General features: G+C 59.3%; 1 protein-coding gene across 8 annotated transcripts; it reads right to left on the reverse strand.

Moving 5' to 3' along the window:
- Nucleotides 1–218: 218 nt before the first annotated feature.
- Nucleotides 219–19,281, reverse strand: DEXI (Dexi homolog). 8 transcript variants are annotated; one of them, XR_005659763.1, is made up of 4 exons: nt 18,948–19,281; nt 4,601–4,761; nt 3,078–3,164; nt 219–1,875 (listed from the first exon to the last, which is right to left on the reverse strand). XR_005659763.1 is itself a non-coding variant. In XM_029054264.1 (2 exons), the coding sequence occupies exons 1-2, from the start codon at nt 19,229–19,231 to the stop codon at nt 1,701–1,703; spliced, it is 459 nt and encodes a 152-aa protein (XP_028910097.1). In that variant the 5' UTR covers nt 19,232–19,268; the 3' UTR covers nt 219–1,700. The 8 variants fall into 8 exon arrangements, 2 of the variants coding, with proteins under 2 accessions (XP_028910097.1, XP_039767061.1); XR_005659764.1 differs by lacking the exon at nt 4,601–4,761 and adding an exon at nt 13,932–14,407; XR_003755866.2 differs by lacking the exon at nt 18,948–19,281 and adding an exon at nt 16,616–17,476.
- Nucleotides 19,282–20,576: the final 1,295 nt, after the last annotated feature.

Consider the following 20,576-nt stretch of genomic DNA (forward strand, 5'->3'; position numbering starts at 1 on the left):
GCTCAGTCAGATGCCAGGATGCTTTAATCTCCTCTGGGCCCTGATTTAACTGAAGAGTAAGATGTGAAATATGAGTTGAAGGTTCAAGGGGACAGGACAAGGTGTAAAAATAGCCTAGCCACCACCCCTCATTACCGTGAAACTTTGTGAATCCAAGTGGATTCTCCCCCCGCCCCCCCCCCCCCCCCCCAATAAGAGAATACTCATTGACTAGCCTGAAGAGCGTTTGTCATTTTTTTAATAGAATACTTCATTGATCCTCACAGCATTCCTGTAGAGACAGGTAAAATAATGTCCATTTTAGATAGGGGGCAAAGGACGTCTAGGGAAGCTGAGGGGTAGCAGGGTCGATGCAAGGTTGATGCCAGAACCCGGGACTCCTGCCCACCAATGAGATGGCGCTTTACTCGGCAAAAATCTCGAGTTGCGATTTCATTTACAAACACCTTCGTTCCCCGCTCCACAGTCAAGCCTGAAAAATGACCTTCCCTCCTTCTGAATTTTCAGACCGAGTCCGATAAATCCTCTCGATGTCTCTAGACTCTGAGCTCGTTAACGGGCTGGGAATGTGTCTACCGACCCTTCCAAGTAGGTAGGCAGTGCTCTGCACACAGTAAGCGCTCAATAAATTCCTTCATTCGGTCGTGCTGACTGAGCGCCCACCGTGGGCAATAAATGCAACTGAATGGACGAATAAATAAATCTCATCGACGATGATCAATCGGCGGTATTTACCGAGCGCTTACTGGGTACAGAACACTGTAACGAGCACTCGGGAGAGTACAGTACAGCAGAATTAGTCGACGCGTTCCCCGCCCACAACCGGTTTACAGCCTAGAGGGACGGCGATGTCCCCAGACTGCCTTCTCGTTGACTTTGGGTGAAGTTTCAGGCTGACCGTAACCGCTACTTCCTTTCCTAGCCCTCCAACAGGCTCGTCTGCCCAGCTTTCAACCTAGCTTCTTCTATTTCCCTTCATGCCGTAAGGACACAATTTGCAAATTCACTGCATCATTTGTTGCTGAGGGGTAGAGGAGGTTTGGAGCTCAAGCTTCAGCATTTGGGTGGAGTGAGTTTTGTCAAACAGAGTCTGTCTCAGATTTGAATGGGACGTGGTGTTTAACATTCTGCTGAGGCCCTTGTTCCTCACAGTTTCTTCAAGAGCTTGTTTTCTCCACTCCCTGGGGAAAACAGTACAAAGGCGGGACCCTGAAAAGGCTTGGCTTGCCTACTTTTTAATTGAATGAGGTCAGCTTGTGGTGTATTGCTTTGCTAGGTTACTACAAGTAGAATTTAAACAACGTAATCATTTTCAGAGAATAATGCGTTAGGTAATTAACTATTTTCTACTTCGTTAATGCAGTTCTCCGTGAAAAACGGAAACGATTGGCAAACCAATGAAAAGTGAGCAACGAGGAACGGGATAAAGCACCCGTCTAAACCATTTCTTTGATCCGCAAATCCCGGAAGCAAAACGGCTCCCCAGAACAAAGTTCTTAACATGTTATCTCCTTCGGGTTTCCGAGCCAGCAAGCATTAAGACCCTCTTTTATAGCGACGTTATCCAGGCATCTCCCCGTACGTCAGCCCGCGTGGGACAGAAGGACCACACCTAGCCAAAGCTCATCATTTCCCGAGCTCCCGCCCAAGTCCATTTAAGGGACGGAACTAAGCAGGTGTCCTCGGTGCAAACCTGCAGGCTAACCACCACCGACGACGAGGAATCTGTGCAGAAGGCGGCGACTCCAATTTCTTCTTAGGGTCTGTTTGTTTTGTTTCGTTCTTTCAGCTTCATTCCCTTTCGGCCGGGGCATCCGGGGCCACTCTTTTCTGATGAGCTGTTCCGCCGCCACACACGCAGTCAAGGGTGCAGATCTATTTGAAAGGAGACGGGAAATGACTCATCGTTGGTTCACCCCGCTAGCAAGAGCCTCTAAATGCTCCCCATCCCTGTCGGCATTTCCCAAGTCATCCACGGTACCCCGATGCGAGGTAGCTGGTCACAACTGGAATCTAAAGAAAGGGCTCAGCTTTTACATTTTTGACCAGAAGTGACGGAGTCTGTGATCTCCCTTTCCGAGGTGAGTTGGGTGTACAAACCAGCCCCGCGGGTCCTGTAATCGTTACTGTCCTTGTTAAGCGCTTACCATATGCCGAGAGGCGTCCTGAGCACTGTAGATAATAATCATAAGCATGATGGCATTTGTAAAGCGCTTACTCTGTGCCAAGCACCGTTCTAAGCGCTGATACAAGTTAGTCAGGTTGGACACAGTCTCTGTCCCACGTGGGGCTCGCAATCTGAATCCCCATTTTACAGACGAGGTAACTGAGGCCCAGACAAGTGAAGTAAGTGACCTGTTCAAGGTCACACAGCCGCCACGTGGCAGAGTCGCAACTGGAAGGCAGATGGCATCTCTCCGAAGCCACAGATCTCCCAGGAATGGGGAGGGAAGGAGCCGAGAGTTTTAGCTGCTTTTCTCGCCTCCCTTGGTCCAAAAGTCTTCAGGAGAAGACACCGCAGACTCTCTCTGGGAGGACCCCGCTCTCCGGTTCCACGACCCTGGCCGGAGGCAACGTCCTGCGTCTAACCTAAATCTCGTTCATTGTAATTTAGACTTGGCAGTTTTATCCTCCTCCTTTCTGGCTACTGGCTGCCGTAAGCGAGGAAGTAGAACACACCAGGTAGTGCTGAATGGAGCCCACCTGTTCAGATAAATCCCATCACTGATCTAACCCGTTTTATGTTCCCAGCGGATCTCCATCAACCAACCAGAGGCATTTACTGAGGGCTTACTGTGGGCAGAGCACCGCGCTAAGCGCTCGGCCGCGTACAATCCAACAGAGTTGGGAGACACGCTCCCTGCCCACAGCGAGCTTTAGTCTAGACGTGTCTGGCCTCCATTCAACCTATCGATCGTATTCCTTGAGCACTACGTGTGTGCAGGGCACTGTGGTAAGCGCTTTGGCGAGAACAATACAAAACCCTCGGTAGACATATCCCTTGCCCAAAATGCACTGACAGTGAAGACAGGTCTGGCCCCCAGTCAATCGATCAATCGCATTTATTGAGCACTTACTGTGTGCAGAGCACTGTACTGAGTGCTTGGGAGAGTAACATATCACGGAGTTGGTGGGCACGTCCCCTGTCCACAGTGAGCTACGGCCTAGAGGAGGAGACGCTGACATTAATATAAATAAATACATTACAGATACGTACATAAGCGCTGCGGGGCTGAGGGGGGTGTGGACAGAGGGAGCAAATGGAAGTACGAGGGAGCAGAAGACCGAGTAAAACCTATGTTTCATTTTCCAAGGGCCTCAGGGTCCCTCGTGTGTAAGTATCGTGGTTTCTTAGGCAGCAGCGTGGCTCTGCGGAAAGAGCACGGGCCTGGGAGTCACAGGACCTAGGTTCTTATTCCGGCCCTGCTACTTGCCCGCTGTGACCTTGGACAAGTCATTTAACTTCACGGTGCCTCGGTTTCCTTATCTGTAAAGTGGGGATTAAATACACATTCTAACAACAGAGAATTATTAGAGAAGCATTATTACTAGAGAAGCAGCGTGGCTCAGTGGAAAGAAAGAGCCTGGGCTTCGGAGTCCGAGGTCACGGGTTCGACTCCCGGCTCTGCCGCCTGTCAGCGGTGTGACTGTGGGCAAGTCACTTCACTTCTCTGTTGCCTCAGTTCCCTCATCTGTAAAATGGGGATTAACTGTGAGCCTCACGTGGGACAACCTGATTACCCTGTATCTCCCCCAGCGCTTAGAACGGTGCTCTGCACATAGTAAGCGCTTAACCAATACCAACATTATTATAACAGTAATAATAATAATGGTGATTTTTGTTAAGTGTTTACTATGTTCCAAGCACTGTACTAAGTACTGGGCCGGACACCAGTCTAACAGGTCCCGCATGGGGCTCAAGGTCTAAGTAGGGAGGAGAACAGGTAACAGATCCCCATTTTGCAGATGAGGGAACTGAGGCCCAGAGGAGTTAAGTGATTTGCCCAAGGCCACCCAGCAGGGAGGTGGCACAGGCAGGATTTGAAACCAGGCCCTCTGACTCCCAGATCTGCGCTCTTTCCACTAAACCACCCTGCCTCTCTGTTCTCCCTTCCACTTAGACCGCGAGCCGCCTGCGGGACAGGGGCTGTGGCCAACCTGTTGAAGTTGAATCCACCCCAGCCCTTAGAACAGTCCTTGGCAAGGAGTGACTGCTTCGTACCATCGTTATCATCATAATTATTATTATTATTGCTGTTCCCTTAAGACAGGTTGATGAATCCCTTAAAAATCAGGTGCAGAGCAAACCATGTTTGAGCTGAGGTTTATGCGGCACCCCGGATCCCCTCGGCTTCCTTTTGGCCCAAATGACATTGAGGAGGACCGGGCTGACAGGATGGCTGCCGCTTGGAGGGCCGAAAACAACACCACCGCAGTCCAGAGCCTCTGCTTAAAGCGAACGGAAGCTAGGAAAAGCAGGCCCGGAGCTAAATGTGCGCATTCTGATGAGTCAGGCTCCCGTTACCGCTCCGAGCCCAGCTCCGGGTAGAGGACGGCTGGGCGTTCACAAGTGCTGTGGCTCCCTCCCCATCCTCCTAACCTTTCTCCTCCTCCTCCCCGCAGTGGAGAAGTCAGTGTTCAATAGTGTGGACTGCAGAACTCAGCTGCCGGGCGCTTCGCCGCTTCCAACGCTCGGCAGCTTCTCCACACTCCTTCCGGGGAATGACTCTGAAATTCTGCCGCAGGGTTCCGGGCCGGCCCCTGAACAAATGTTTCAGCAGGACGGAACGGCTGATATTAAATCACTTGGGCCCCCGGCCCCCACCTTTTTTTCCCCCTGAAACGCTACGGAGGGCTTTCAAACCGCTATATCGTCTTAGTGTTTTTCCTTCACCAAACTGGCCTTGATTCACATAGAATAATAATAATATTGGCATTTGTTAAGCGCTTACTATGTGCAGAGCACCGTTACCACATGAGGCTCGCGGTTAATCCCCATTTTACAGATGAGGGAACTGAGGCCCAGAGAAGTTAAGTGACTCGCCCACCGTCACACAGCTGACGAGTGGCAGGGCCGGGAGTCGAACCCATGACCTCCGACTCCGAAGCCCGGGCTCCTTCCGCCGAGCCACGCTGCGCTCCTCGGACCCCATTCTCCTCTCTGAAGGGGAGAGGTGACTTTGGCCAACTCCATTTGCCTCTGGGTTGTTGGGAGATGATGCGTTCTGCATTTTTCATTTCTTTCTGGAATCCCTGGAGTTCTGCGCTTGCCCGGGATCCCGGCAAGAAGCAGTTCATCGGTGCCAACCAAGAATCGCGACCGCCGCCGGAGTGACGCAGCTCCATCGGATACTTGGAAGTCCTCCGGGGAAACCTGTCCCCCGGGCTGAAAAGGAGAAGCAACGTGGCCTAGTTGAAAAAGCACGGGCCCGGGGTGGGGGGTGGTCAGAAGACCTAGGTTCTAATCCCGGCTCCACCGCGCGTCTGCCGTGTCACCTCGGGCAAGTCACTTCACTTCTCTGGGACTCGGTTCCCTCATCTGTAAAATGGGGATTAAGACCGTGAGCCTCCTGGGGGACAGGGACTGTGTCCAACCTGATCAGCCCGTAGCCACCCCAGCGTCGAGCACTGGAAAACATCAACAAGTCGTCACTTGGTTTGGAGGTGAATGACCAGCTTTAGCCGAGGAGGGAAAGAAGCTTTGGAAACCCTCACCGGCCCCGAGGCAGGGCCAGCCTGGAGCCCTTCGGATGACGCGTTCCCAGAGGAGAGTCTCTCCTTGCCCCATCCTGGCACGGTTGATGAAGACCCTCTTGGGCAGAGCTGGAGAAAAGGGGATGCTAGAACCAGCCCGGGAAAGAGGCGGGGAATTTCTGGGGCGGGGAGGCCGTCCCCGAGGGGCTCAAGTGCTTAGGTGCAGACTCCAGTGATGATGATAAGTGTGGTATTTGTTAAGCACTATGTGCCAGGCACTAAACCAAGAGCTGGGGGGTGGATACAAACAAATTACGTTGGACACGGTCCCTGTCCCCCAGGAGGCTCACGGTCTTAATCCCCATTTTACAGATGAGGGAACCGAGTCCCAGAGAAGTGAAGTGACTTGCCCGAGGTGACACGGCAGACGCGCGGTGGAGCCGGGATTAGAACCTAGGTCTTCTGACACCCAGGCCCGTGCTTTTTCATCTAGGCCACGCTGCTTCTCCTTTTCAGCCCAGGGGCCAGGTTTCGCTGGAGTACTTCCAGGTAGCCGGTGGAGCTGAGGTAACCGAGGCACAGAGAAGCGGAGTGACTTGCCCAAGCTCACACAGCAGACGAGTGGCAGAGCCAGGATCGGAACCCATGACCTCCTGAGTCCCAGGCCCGTGCTCTATCCACTCCACCCTGCTGCTTCTCTAGTACACAGGTCACGCAGTAGGGAGGGAGAACTGGATGGGCAAGATGATAATTTAGGGTTTTTTAAAAATGGAATAAAGTGCTTACTACCAGACGCTGTACTGAGCGCTGGGGTAGATACGAGCTAATCAGATTGGACAGAGTCCCCGTCCCAGATGGGGGCTCTCTGTCTTTAATCCCCATTTTACAGATGAGGGAACAGAGGCCCAGAGAAGTGAAGTGTCACACGGCAGACAGGCGGTGCAGCCGGGATTAGAACCCGGGCCCTCTGTCTCCCCGGCCCGTGCTCTTTCCACGAGGCCACAGTACCTCTCCTTTTCGGCCCGGGGGGGGGGGAAAGGTTTCTCTGGAATATTTCAAAGTTTCCGACGGGGCCGCGTCATCACGCCGGCGGTTGCAAATTCTCGGTCGGCACTGATGAACTGCTTCTTGCTGGGCTCCCGGGCCAGAGCTGAACTCCAGGGATCCCAGCGAGAAATGAAGCAGCGGCAGCGGCCGAGGCAGAGGGGAAGACAGTCAGTCATGTTTATTGAGCGCTCATTGTGTGCAGGGCACTGTATTAAGCGCTTGGGAGAGCACGATATCACAACGAACAGACCGATTCCCTGCCCACTGATAATAATAATAATTTATGTAGGTATCTGTTAAGCGCTTACTATGTGCGGAGCACTGTTCTGAGCGCCGGGGTAGACACGGGGGAATCGGGTTGTCCCACGTGGGGCTCGCAGTCTTAATCCCCATTTGACAGATGAGGGAAGTGAGGCACAGAGACGTTAAGTGACTTGCCCAAAGCCACACAGCTGACAAGTGGCAGAGCCGGGATTCGAACCCATGATGTCTGACTCCAAAGCCCGGGCTCTTTCCACTGAGCCACGCTGCTTCTCTACGAGCTCAGAAGAGAGATCTCTGCTGCCGCTGCCGAAACTACCTCAACTCTAACCCCCGCTGTCCCGGGAGCCCGGCAAGACGCAGCCCCAGAAGGGCGAAATCTGGCGGGTCGGAGCCAGAACCGCCGCGGAAGGAGATTCTGCTGTCCTCGCTTGCTCTACCTCCTGCCAGAAGGTGAAAGAGGGAGGAAGGTGAAGCGGGGCCGAGGTGCAGACAGAGAGAAGACGTGCTTCACTTTTTTTTTTTTTTACGGTTTCTGCTGAGCGCTCACTCTGTGCCTGGCACTGTACTAAGCACTGGAGTAGATACCAGGTAATCGGGTTGGACGTCGTCGTCGTCCGAGTGTCCCCTGGGGGCTCGGAATGTTAATCCTCGTTTTACAGATAACTGAGGAAGTGAAGGGAGTTGCCCAAGGCCACAGAGCAGACACACGGCAGAGTCGGGATGAGAATCCGGGTCCTCTGACTCCCGGGCCCATGCCCTTTCCCCCAGGTCACGCTGCTTCATGTGAAATCTTGAGACTGCTAGAGTCGGCTTTCTAAACATGGGAGGGAAGATGCCTGCTCTATCGAGCGGGGTTTCTTAACTCTCTAGCAAACGTCTTCAAGTTCGGAAATAAACCTCTCAGCGATGAATGATGCAATGCCCCACTAGTCTAGGGATGGGGGACGGTGAGGAAGAAGGGAGGCCTGGACTCCATTTTACTTTTTTATGGCTTTGGCTCTTTCGACAGCAGTTACGGAGCCCGAGGTCTCAGGAGGCGAGGGGGCCTTATTTGAAATGAAGCCCAAGCCCGGTGCGGTGCCGGGGGCCCCATTTCCGGGGCCTCGTCTGCTGTCACCGGACCAGTACTCAGATGTTGGGAGATGACTCATTTCTGCAGTTCGGGAATCTCGATTTTCTATTCCTTCAGGGAAGGGGAATCATCTCCCGGCTCGCGGGACCGAAGCAGGCAAACGTTCCGTACCTCTCCGACGGGAAATCTCTCCCCGGTGACTAATCTGACCCCGTCCGAAGTCCATCGGGCGTGAGATCACAGGAACCGTGCCGCCGATGCCCAGGACAGAGAAGCCGTGAGATACCCAACTCCAGCCTCTCGGCTCGTTGTGGACGGGGAACGTGTCTACCAACTCCGTTACAGGGCACTCTCCTAATGCTCAGTACAGTGCTCTGCACACATTTAGTGCTCAATAAATATCCCCGATGGAACATGTCCTCACCACTCGCTCTGGACAGTAATAATAATAACGTCGGTCTCTGTTCAGCGCTTACTACGTGCAGAGCACCGTTCTCAGCGCCGGGGGAGATACGGGTCAATCGGGTTGTCCCACGCGGGGCTCGCAGTCTTCATCCCCATTTTCCAGATGAGGGAACTGAGGCCCGGAGAAGTGAAGTGACTCGCCCACGGTCCCACAGCTGACAAGCGGCAGAGCCGGGACTCGAACCCGTGACCGCTGACTCCCAAGCCCGGGCTCTTTCCACTGAGCTGGGCTGTACCCCAGTGTCGCCCGGAGGAGAACCCAAACATTTCGGGAGGCACAACCGTTTTAAAAACCGCTCTAAGCCGAGAAGACCGAAACGGTAATGAAACCTGACAGGTGGCTAGTTACCATGGTATCCGTTAAGCGCTTACTCTGTGTCGAGCACTGTGCCAAGGGCGAGGGTAAATACGAGTTAATCGGGCCAGACGTGGTCCCAGCCCCATCCGGGGCTCCCGCTCTAAGTAGGAGGGAGAACAGAAGCTCCAATGGGGTCACGACCGACCGGAACCTTGGCGTTTTGATTTCCGTTTAACTGTAAAAGTAAAACCCTCGGGGCGGAGCGAGAGGCATCGCCACGAAAGTCCAGCCTGGGTTTTACCCTCATGTATTTCATTCCAGTGTCTGGATTCTGACCTCTCGTGACCCGAAGTGCGTACGTCTGGGTTGGGGTGCGGGGAAGTCGAGGGGTTGGCGCTGCGTTAGCTCGAGCCGCTTCCCGGGCTCTTTGATCGAACAGTCGGTCAGTGGTATCTACTCAGAGCTCACTATGTGCAGAACGCTGTCCTACGTTGGTATCTGTTAAGCGCTTACTACGTGCAGAGCACCGTTCTAAGCGCTGGGGTAGATACAGGGCAATCAGGTTGTCCCGCGTGAGGCTCACGGTCTTCATCCCCATTTGACAGATGAGGGAACTGAGGCCCAGAGAAGTGAAGTGTCTCGCCCACGGTCACACAGCTGACAAGCGGCAGAGCCGGCATTCGAACCCATGACCCCGGACTCCCAAGCCCGTGCTCTTGCCACCGAGCCACGCCGCTCGGGAGAGCACGACAGAGTCAGCGGATACGTCGCCTGCCCGTAACGAGTTTAGAGGGGAAGACAGACATGACTAGATAATCTAGAATACAGAATTTAAAGATGCGTTCCTAAGCGCTGTGGGGTCCGGGGGGGGGGGCGAAGTGACTATCAACCGCCCCAAGGTCACAGATCCGGGCGCCGGGAAGACGCGGAAGGGAGAGGGAGCCGGGGAGAAGAGGGATCCATCGGGGGAGGCCTCTTGGAGGAGATGTGACTTTAGTAATGTGACCTCAGGAGGCGGGGTAGGATGGGGGGAGCCGACCGAGTGCTTCGAAGTGGATGGTGAGGATTTTGAATTCAGATTCCCATCCTGGCAAACGAGACCAAAAAAAAAAAAGTCACCACTTTGTAGCCTAGTGGAAAGAGCACGGGCCCGAGAGTCGGAGGACCCACCTCCTAAGCCCGGCTCCGCCGCTTACTTTCTGCTGACCTTGGGCAAGTCGCTTAACTTCTCGGTGCCTCGGTTTCCTCACCTGCTCAGTGAGGATTCAGTACCTGCTCTCCCTCCTACTTCAGCCCGTGAACGCCATGTGGGACCCGATGATCTTCTACCTACCCCAGGGCTTAGTTCAGCGCTTGACGCGCAGTAAGCGCTTAATGAATACCCCAGTTCTCATCACATGGGTACGCACCAGCGTGTGAGCCTCTCGCCAACAGACCGGGGCCTCTCGGAGGTTCCAGGCCTCCCGTTAGTTGGGCTAATCCCGGTTCCGCCACTTGTCTGCTGCGTGACCTCGGGCAAGCCACCTAACTTCTCTGTGCCTCAGTTACCTCATCTTTAAAATGGGGATTAAGACCGTGAGCCCCGCGTGGGACAACCCGCTTACCTTGTAGCTACCCCGGTGCTTAGAGCAGTGCTTGGCACATATAAGCGCTTCACAGATATCATCGTTATTATCATTATTAACGGGAAGTCCTACAGCAGGATGCGAGGGAGGCCAATCTCCGTTTATCCGGCCAGATTCTGTCATCACGTCTCCGGCTTGGATGCGAATCCGTCCCGTTTACAGAAGCGAGCTCCCGTGCTTTAAAGGTTTCTCCCTCACGACCGGGCTAGGTGGGTCCTGACCCAACTTATGGAGGGCAACCTAGTCGTGGGCAGGGAATGTGCCTGTTTAGGGTTATGCCGCTCAGTACGGTGCTCCGCACACCGTAAACGCTCCACAGATGAATGAATGAATGAGAGCGCGAGTTTCCTCGGTCTTTCTAAAGGGTTGAAGAGCGTCCCGGCGACCTTGGAAAGAGCTCATACCGTCCCGGGGCAAGTCACGGTGTAAACTCCCCTCTAGGCCCTAAGTTCTCGGTGGGCGGGATCCATCTACCTTTGACTGCACTGTACTCTTCCAGGGGCTCAGTGACGTGCGCGGTAAACGCCACCGAGCGATCGTGTCGCCACCGATCCATCGCGTCGGGAGAGAAGACATTTCGTTTCACTCCTGTTGCCCCCAAGGGACAGGGTGAGCTGGTCGAGAAACCGTGTAGGCTAACGATGATGAATAATTACGGCATCTGTTAAGCGCTTACTACGCGCCAGGCACTCTGCTAAGCGCTGGAGCGGATACAGGTAAATCGCGATGGACACAGTCCCTGCTGTATATCTCTCCGAGGACTCTGGGTGGGGATCCCTTCCTGACAGGAGAGCCCTGGAATCCAGTTGGAGGCAAAGGGATTCCGGTGGGCTCCAAACTCCCGTCTACCTGGCCTCAGAAGGAGTGACCCATTCGTTTTTCCATCAGGGAAAGGCGGGCAGTCGCTCGAAACCTCAGGAGATCTTTCATTACGGGTGGGGAGCCCGTCCGCTAATTCTGTCGTACCGTCCTCGCCCAAGCGCGCGCGCGCTTAATAAATACCCTCGACCGCGAGTCAAAGATTAATCCGGCGCAGCAGATGGGCAGAGATCTAACAGCATCCAAAATGCTTGGCCAACGAGAACCCCCTCCTCGTTTTCTTTAATATGGCATCTGTTAAGCGCCTACCGTGTGTCAAACGCCGTTCCAAGCGCTGGGATAGAGACAAGCTAATCGGGTCGGACACGGTCCTCACCGCGCACGGGGCTCACGGTCCAAGTCGGGGAGAGCGACAGCAGCTACCTTTAACGTGCTAGAGACCGGCTGCTGGGCCTTATGTGAAGAAAGGGGTTAGGGGCAACCCGTCAAATCAATCCGTCGGTGGGATTTTTAAGGCAGCACGCTGCCTTATTAGCGACTTCACGTGATCCCGAGAACAACGAGTGCTCGGCACCTAGTAAGCGCTTAACAAGATTACCAACCGAAAAAAAAAAAACCAAACGAGAAGGAAGAGAATGGCTAAGGCCCTGATGGGCCTTACCCGAGACGGGTGATGGCGGGCCCGTGGGGGCGGAGCAGGGAGCGAGCCGTGCCCTTCTCTCCCTGTTGTCCCCGGCAACGGGCCTGGACCCATCGATGCCGTACGGCCCCAGCTGTGACGCCCAAGGCCGATAAAAGGCGCTCATTTTGAGTCGCCTGGGAGCGGGGCAGGCAGAGGAGCAGCGGCACTTGGGAGCAGAAAGGAGAAGCGTCGGCAGAAGGGGCCCCGTCGACCAGCCGACCGGTACTGGACCCATGGTGGGGCGGGTGCGCATCTGGGTCGCCCCCCCCGGCACGCTGGTAAAACGAAGTCAAAAACTTTCCCCGGTAACGCTGGCCGACAGTGGTGCGGTCTGACTCTACTAGGTGTCACCGAGGCTCCCTCCGTCCGTAGGAATCGGGGGCTCGTGACATTGAGTGCCTTCTGAGAGAAGCGGCGTGGCTCGGTGGAAAGAGTCACTCGGGCTTCCGAGTCAGAGGTCGTGGGTTCGAATCCCGGCCCTGCCACTTGGCAGCCGTGTGGCCGTGGGCAAGTCACTTCCCTTCCTCCGTGCCTCAGTTCCCTCATCTGTAAAATGGGGATCGACTGTGAGTCTCCCGTGGGACCACCCGATGACCCCGTATCTCCCCCAGCGCTTAGAACAGTGCTCTGCACATAGCGAGCGCTGAACGAATACCGCCATTATTATCATTCTGAGTGCCAACCACTGTGCTAAGCACCTGGGAGAGTGTAACAGCGGCAGGACCCACAATCTCTGCCCTGAAGGAGCCAATGTCCCCAACCCCATCTTTCGTTCCTCCTTCTCATCTTTTCAAAATGGCAGTTGTCGAGCGCTCCCTCTGTGTTAGGCAGCGTACCGGAAGAGATGGGAGCTGATCGGGTGGGACGCGGTCCCCGTCCCACATGGGGCTCACAGTCTTAATCCCCATTTTACAGATGAGGGAACTGGGACACAAGAGATGTGAATAAATAAATACGGCCGAATGAGCGAACGTGAGGTGACTGGCCCGAGGTCACCCGGCAGACAAGTGGCAGAGCTGGAATTAGAACCCAAGTCCTTCCGACTCCCAGGCCCTTGTTCTGTCCACTAGGCCTCGCTGCTTAAGGAGAAGATTCGAGCAGAGGAGACGGAGGGGAAGCAGCGTGGCTTAGTGGAAAGAGCCCAGGCTTGGGAGTCGGAGGACGTGGGTTCTAACTCCGTCTCTGCCACCTGTCTGCTGGGTGACCTTGGGCAAGCCCCTTAACCTCTCTGTGTCTCTGTCACCTCCTCCGTAAAATGGGGATTTAAGACCGTGAGCCCTCCGTGGGACAACCTGATTACCACGGATCTCCCCCGGCGCTCAGAACGGTGCTCGGCACACAGTCGGCGCTGAACAAAGACACCGTAACTCTGAGCATCAGGGGCGGGGGGGGGGAATGTGATAAATTTTGTCGAAGGAGAGCAAAGAGACAAGGAGGAAGGCAAGTTGGGCGGAATGAAAGATCGAGAAAGAATTAAGATAATGAATAAACCCAGAAAGATTCATTCATTCATTCATTCAACAGTATTTACCGAGCGCTTACTACGTGCAGAGCACCGCGAGTGCCTCGTAAAGGACCACCTTTATCCAAGTATTTACCCAGGACAGAGTTATGGATGGATGGATGGATGGATGGATGGATGGCTCTTCCTGTGTAATTACCGACCGCAGCGTCTGCGCGCGTGTGGTTTTACTGTAGCCCTCTGTGGCTTTTAATCAGAGTCTTCACAATTTAAAATGCTTATAAAAGCCAAGTGAGTTGTCTGTTGGTCCGCCGAATTAACTAAAAAGCATTTATTTGTTTTGGCTCCTGGTGGGCTTTTTTGTGCGGGGGGAGGGGAGGCGGCGGCGCCCCAGCCGAGACCCACGAGGTCCGGGGAAGAGGTTATTCTCAATTAGGAGCTCTCTGTGAGTTTTCCCGAACCGTAACTTGACGAAAACAAAACAGCCTCTGTTAAGCGCTTACTATGTGCCAGGCCCCGTACTGGGCGCTGGGGTAGATAAGGTGTCATCGGGCTGGGCACGATCCCTGTTCCCCGTAGGGCTCCCAATCCCCATATTCTGCACCAGCCGAGCGACAGAGAAGGTCGGCGATTTGCCCGAGGTCACACAGCAGACACGCGGCGGGGCCGGGATCGGAACCCGGGTCACCCGGCTCCCCGGCCCGGACTCCTTCCACCAGGCCACGCCGCGTCTCGAAAGACGTCAGGGGAGACCGCGTGCTGTCACGCAAACTCCGTTTCTTGGTTAATTACGGGGACCGACGAAAAACCGCGTTCCGCAAGGAAGTCCTGGAAAGATGTCTTGGCTTGAGTTTATCCCGAAACGGCATTCGCTCAAAATGATGTTTGCCCATTTGCTTTGGAGGTTTTCAGTGAAAATATGTCGGTGTTTGGTCTGGAATAGGAAGTGTTTCTTGTCGACTTTGAGAGTGACGGATAACTGAGCAGAAGAGATAAAATAAGACCGGTGAATAGACACGCACGGCGGAAGGGCGCTACTGTATCTTCAAAACTAGATGACGACGAGATTCACGAGAGAGTTTCAGCCACGACCTACGGCCTACGGCAGGCCGAGACGGTCTGAGCGAGCCCGGGGACTGGATGACGGTCACCGGTTCGGTCTTTTGGGGGAACGCAGAGAAATCGAACCTCCTTCTCGGCCTGGCTCCGCGCCCGAAGGCTCTCAGGTTGGCCGGACCGATATCACTACCGTCGACCCGTCGGGCCGGGTGCCCCGACGCCGCTTCGGGGTCCCCGCGGGTGTTCAGAAAGGCCGCCGCTCCGGGAGACGGTCTGTGCTTGGTCTGGGGCTCCCGTCGGCTCGCGGGTCGCCCCGGGCCCGGGCGACCGACGGAGCTCTCGGCCGCGGTTCAACGAGACCCGAGAGGCTTTCGCCCTCCCACCCCGCGCCCCCGGCACGGGCCACCTAGGCGCCTCCGACGTAGCGGAGCGGATGGACCCCCCAGGGCGAGGCCTCACCCGGAGAGACCTTCCTCTCTGAGAGGCGGGTTCCCTCTCGGGGCCGTGAGTCCCACCCCCGTTCCGACTCCCCGCCGCACCGGCCGGGATCTCCAACGAAACCGCTCCGCGGCGGGACGCGGAGGGAGACGGCCGGCCACGTGAACGCCGAGGCCGGCCCAGGGCCCCGACCCCGCCCCCGCCGCGTTCCGTGAGCCTGGCCGGGAAGACGGAAAACACCGGGGACGCGAGGCGCGGTATCGATCGCGAAGGACGTCTTGAGACCCGACCCGCCGAAAGCCCCCTCGGGAAAGCGCGGATCCAAAGCAGGCGGGAAAGGGGCCCCCGCCAACCTCCCGGCTCTGCGAACTCATCTCAGCGAAGGCAGCAGCCGGGGGTCCGTCGGAGGAACGGCCCCAGCCTCCCCAGCTGAAGCCCGGTGGCCTGTCGCCCCGCCGGCCCCCGCCCCGCCGGCAGCCTCTCCGCCCGTAATTCCCGTCCTACCCAGGGACCTCGGTTCGGGTGTCCAGAGCCCCCGGCGGGAAGCCCCCTTCGACTGGAGTTTTACTCCGGGTAGACGCCAAGAGCGAGCCGGACGGGTGGGAGGCGAGAAAAATCGCTTTTCGCTTCGGTTCCCCCGCCCCGAGGCCCCGTTTTCTTCAATTATTAATGAGGCGGGAGCCGAGGGAGGTCCGAGTGGGTCCCAACTGGCTGCGGATCAGTCCGCTCCCCCCGGGGCCCCTCCGACTCTACGCAGCGCGGTCCCTGGGCAGCGCGCGGCCATCGCCCGAGGGCGACGACGGGGGGGGGGGGGGGGGTCGGGTAAATGAGGGCGGGGTTCGAGAGACGGTCTCCCGCAAATTCCCTCCTCCGGCGAAGCCCCTACGGTCGTGACATTTTGAGGGCGGGCGGCCCCGCCCTCCCCCCCCCCCCCGCCCGCGGAGGCGAGAGCGCGGCCGAGGGGACGGAGCACGGACCCGGGCGTCGGAAGGTCACGGGTTCTCACGCCGGCGCGGTCACCTGTCTGCCGTGTGACCTCGGGCCGGTCGCTTCGCCTCTCGGGGCCCCGGTTCCCTCATCCGGAAAACGGGGACGCTCGCCGCCCCCGTCCGGCCCCATCTGCTCCTAGCCGCCCCGGCGGCACGGATACGGGGCCCGGGAGTCAGGAGGTCACGGGTTCCGATCGCGGCTCCGCCGCTCGTCTCCCGCGTGACCTTGGGCGACTCGCTTCACTGCTCTGTGCCTCAGTCACCTCATCTATAAAACGAGGCAGAGCAGACCACAAGCCCCACGGGGGATAACCCCATCATCCCGCATCTCCCCCGGCGCTTCCTGTGCGCCTGGCTCGTACTGAGCGCTTAACAGATACCATTACTAAAAGCGCGCGGGCCTGGGAGTTAGAGGGCGTGGGTCCTAATCCCGGCTCCGCCACTTGTCTGCCCTGACCTTCTCTGCGCCTCGGTGTCCTCCTCCGTAAAATGGGGATTAAGACCGCGAGCCCCACGGGGGACGACCTGATGACCCTGTATCTCCCCCCCCCCGGCACTTTCGGCCCCGTGCTCGGCACCCAATAAGCGCGTGACGAATGCCACCGGTGTCGTTCCTCCAGTGTCCGGCGCACGGCAGGAGCCTGCCGAGCGCTGTCATCGTTACCAACCCGGTGCCCGGCGGGCGGAAAGGGCTTAAATACCATCACTGTTGTTGTTCCGGTGCCCGGCGTGCAGTCAGGGCTTCGATGCCGTTAATCGTTATCATCATCCCGGTGCCCGACGCGCAGTAACTGCTCAACGGACACCGTGACTGTCGTCGTTCCGGTGCCCGGCGCACTGTAAGCGCTTAACGGGTAGCATCGTCACTCCGGGGTAAGCGCCCGACCGACGCCGCTATTATTGTGGTCCCGGTGGCCGGCGCACTCTAGGCGCCGAACGAATACCATGGCTGTGCTCATCCCAGCGTAAGCGCTCCACCGATACGGTTATCGCTATTATCCCGGTGCCCGGCTCACTAAGCGCTCGGCAGATGCCGTCATTCCGATCGTTCCAGGGTAGGCGCCCCGCGGGCCCCGTTACCGCCGTCGCTTCGGTGCCCGGCGCCCTCTAAGCGCTTAACGGGTACCGTTCTTACGATCGGCCCGGCGTCAGCGCTCCGCAGATCCCACTGTCGCGACCATCCCGGTGCCCGGCGCCCCGGGAGGCGCTCCCCAAATACCACCGTGACCGTGACCGTCCCGGCGTAAGCGCTCCACGGATACCGCGATCACCACGATGGCTCCGGCGGAGGCACTCCGTCGACCCCGTGACCGGCGATCATCCCGGCGCCCGGCGTGCCCTAAGGGCTCCACGGACACCATCATCGCCACGACGGTTCCGGCGCGAGCGCTCCGCAAATACCGCGCACGCGACCCTTCCGGCGGGAGCGCTCCACCGGTACCGTGCTCTGCGCGTAGTAAGCGCTCAATAAATGCTACCGGATGAACGAATGATTGTCACGCGCGATCCGGGGGAGGGGCTCGGCGGTCATCCCAGTGCCCGGCGCCGCGTGGGCGCTCAACAAATACCGTCATCGCCACGGTCGTTCCAGCGCGGGCGCTCAACGGATATACCCCGATCGGGACCCTTCACGTGGGAGCGCTCAACAGGTACCGTCATCACCGCGGTCGTTCCCGGGTGAGCGCTCGACACATACCACGCTCGGGATCCCTCCGGCGTGAGCGCTCGATAGATACCACGCCCGTGATCCGGCGTGAGCGCTCGATAAACGCCACGCTCGTGGTCCTTCCGGCGTGAGCGCCCGGCAAGCGCCACGCTCGCGATCCGGCGGGAGCGTCCGATAAATACCACGCTCGTGGGCCTTCCGGCGTGAGCGCTCAATAAATACCACGCTCGCGATCCGGCGTGAGCGCTCAGCGAGTAGCACGCTCGCGATCCGGCGTGAGCGCTCCGCGAGTACCACGCTCGCGATCCGGCGTGAGCGCTCAGCGAGTAGCACGCTCGCGATCCGGCGTGAGCGCTCCACGAGTGCCACGCTCGCGATCCGGCGTGAGCGCTCAATAAATACCACGCTCGCGATCCGGCGTGAGCGCTCAGCGAGTAGCACGCTGGCGATCCGGCGTGAGCGCTCAATAAATACCACGCTGGCGATCCGGCGTGAGCGTCCAATAAATACCACGCTCGTGGGCCTTCCGGCGTGAGCGCTCAATAAATACCACGCTCGCGATCCGGCGTGAGCGCTCAGCGAGTACCACGCTGGCGATCCGGCGTGAGCGCTCAATAAATACCACGCTCGCGATCCGGCGTGAGCGCTCAGCGAGTAGCACGCTGGCGATCCGGCGTGAGCGCTCAATAAATACCACGCTGGCGATCCGGCGTGAGCGTCCAATAAATACCACGCTCGTGGGCCTTCCGGCGTGAGCGCTCAATAAATACCACGCTCGCGATCCGGCGTGAGCACTCAGCGAGTAGCACGCTGGCGATCCGGCGTGAGCGCTCAATAAATACCACGCTCGCGATCCGGCGTGAGCGCTCAGCGAGTAGCACGCTGGCGATCCGGCGTGAGCGCTCAATAAATACCACGCTCGCGATCCGGCGTGAGCGCTCAGCGAGTAGCACGCTGGCGAGCCGGCGGGAGCGCTCAATAAATACCACGCTCGCGATCCGGCGTGAGCGTCCAATAAATACCACGCTCGTGGGCCTTCCGGCGTGAGCGCTCAATAAATACCACGCTGGCGATCCGGCGTGAGCGCTCAGCAAGTAGCACGCTGGCGAGCCGGCGGGAGCGCTCAATAAACACCAGGCCTTTGGTCCTTGGGCGTGAGCGCTCCACCGGTCCCCCGCTCCGCCCGTAGCAGGCGCTCAATAAATAGCGGCGCCCGAGCGGTCATCACGCCGCCCGCCGGGGAAGCGGCGGGACCCCGTCCCCTCCCCCCCGGGCCGACCCCCTAAGCGCTGCGTCCCTCCCCGGGGTCCCGGGGGGGTCCCGGGGGGGGGGTCCCGGGCGGGGGGAGGGGGGTCGGGGCGGCCTACTCCAAGTAGCCATCGAAGACGTCCAGCTCGCCGTCCGCGTCGTAGAGGGAGGAGGCCGGGTCGGAGAGGACGCCCAGGTCGAGCAGGGCCCGGTCCACGTCGTCGGGCAGGAAGACGAGCCCCACGTTGAGCACGATGTACTCCAGCAGGAAGGCGTAGTAGAGGATGAGGACGTTGACGAAGAAGAGGCCGACGGAGAACATAGAGGGCGGCGGCGGCGGCGGCGCGGGGGGCGGCGGCCCGCCCAGGACGTTCAGCTGCGCCGACACGGACGGGCCGGGCATGCGGCCCTCCTGGCGGGGGCCCCGACCGAGCCCCCGCGCCCCCCCGCGCCCCCCGCCGGCTCCCGCACCGGCCGCCGCCCCCGAGCCCCGCCCCCGACGCAGCCCCGGCTCGCTCTCCGAGGCCCCGCCCCCCGCCCGCTCTTGCCGCAGACCCCGCGGGCTCCAAGCCCCGCCCCCTCCGCCCGAGGCCCCGCCCCCGGCCGGTCCTTCCGCGGGCCGGGCTCCCTCCCCGAGCCCCGCCCACTCTGACCGAAGCCCCGCCCCCCGCCCGCTCTTGCCGCAACCCCCGCGGGCTCCAAGCCCCGCCCCCTTAGCCCGAGGCCCCGCCCCCGGCCGGTCCTGCCGCGGGCCGGGCTCCCTTCCCGAGCCCCGCCCACTCTGACCGAAGCCACGCCCCCGGCCGCTCTTGCCGCAGACCCCGCGGGCTCCAAGCCCCGCCCCCTTAACCGCCCCGCCCCCTTAACCCGAGGCCCCGCCCCCGCCCGCTCTTGCCGCAAACCCCGCGGGCTCCAAGCCCCGCCCCCTTAACCCGAGGCCACGCCCCCGGCCGCTCTTGCCGCGGGCCGGGCTCCCTCTCCGAGCCCCGCCCACTCCGCCCGAAGCCCCGCCCCCCGCCCGCTCTTGCCGCAGACCCCGCGGGCTCCAAGCCCCGCCCCCTTAACCCGAGGCCACGCCCCCTGGCCGGTCCTTCCGCGGGCCGGGCTCCCTCCCCTAGCCCCGCCCACTCTGACCGAAGCCCCGCCCCCTGCCGCTCTTGCCGCAGACCCCGGGGACTCCAAGCCCCGCCCCCTTAACCCGAGGCCACGCCCCCGGCCGGTCCTTCCGCAGGCCCGGCTCGCTCTCCGAGCCCCGCCCACTTAACCCGAGGCCCCGCCCCTTGGCCGGTCTTTACACAGGGCGGACTCGCTCTCCAAGCCCCGCCCACTCCGACCGAAGCCCCGCCCACTCAACCCGAGGCCCCGCCCCTTGACCGCTCTTGCCGCGGGCCGGGCTCGCTCTCCAAGCCCCGCCCACTCTGACCGAAGCCCCGCCCACCGCGCCCGAAGCCCCGCCCCCGCCCGCCCTTGCCGCAACCCCCGCGGACTCCAAGCCCCGCCCACTTCGTCCGAGGCCCCGCCCCCGGCCGGTCCTGCCGCGGGCCGGGCTCCCTCCCCGAGCCCCGCCCACTCCTACCGAAGCCCCGCCCACTCGACCCGAGGCCCCGCCCCCGGCCGGTCCTTCCGCAGGCCGGGTTCGCTCCCCAGCCCCGCCCCCTGCCCGCCCGGCTGCCTCCCAAGCCCCGCCCGGCCCGCCCAAGTCAGGGGTCATGGGTTCGAATCCCGCTCGGCCGCTGGTCAGCCGGGTC

Source organism: Ornithorhynchus anatinus, chromosome 2 (genome assembly GCF_004115215.2).
Source record: "Ornithorhynchus anatinus isolate Pmale09 chromosome 2, mOrnAna1.pri.v4, whole genome shotgun sequence".
In the NCBI taxonomy this organism is placed as follows: Eukaryota; Metazoa; Chordata; class Mammalia; order Monotremata; family Ornithorhynchidae; genus Ornithorhynchus; species Ornithorhynchus anatinus.

What these genes read in the sequence shown, in the direction of transcription:
- DEXI (XM_029054264.1), bottom strand. Translation starts at nt 19,231, where the DNA reads ATGCCCGGCCCGTCCGTGTCGGCGCAGCTGAACGTCCTGGGCGGGCCG. An exon ending in GTCTTCGATGGCTACTTGGA is followed by an intron (nt 1,876 to 18,947) that starts GTAGGCCGCCCC and finishes CCTTTCAAATAG; the next exon opens with ATCTGCACCCTTGACTGCGT.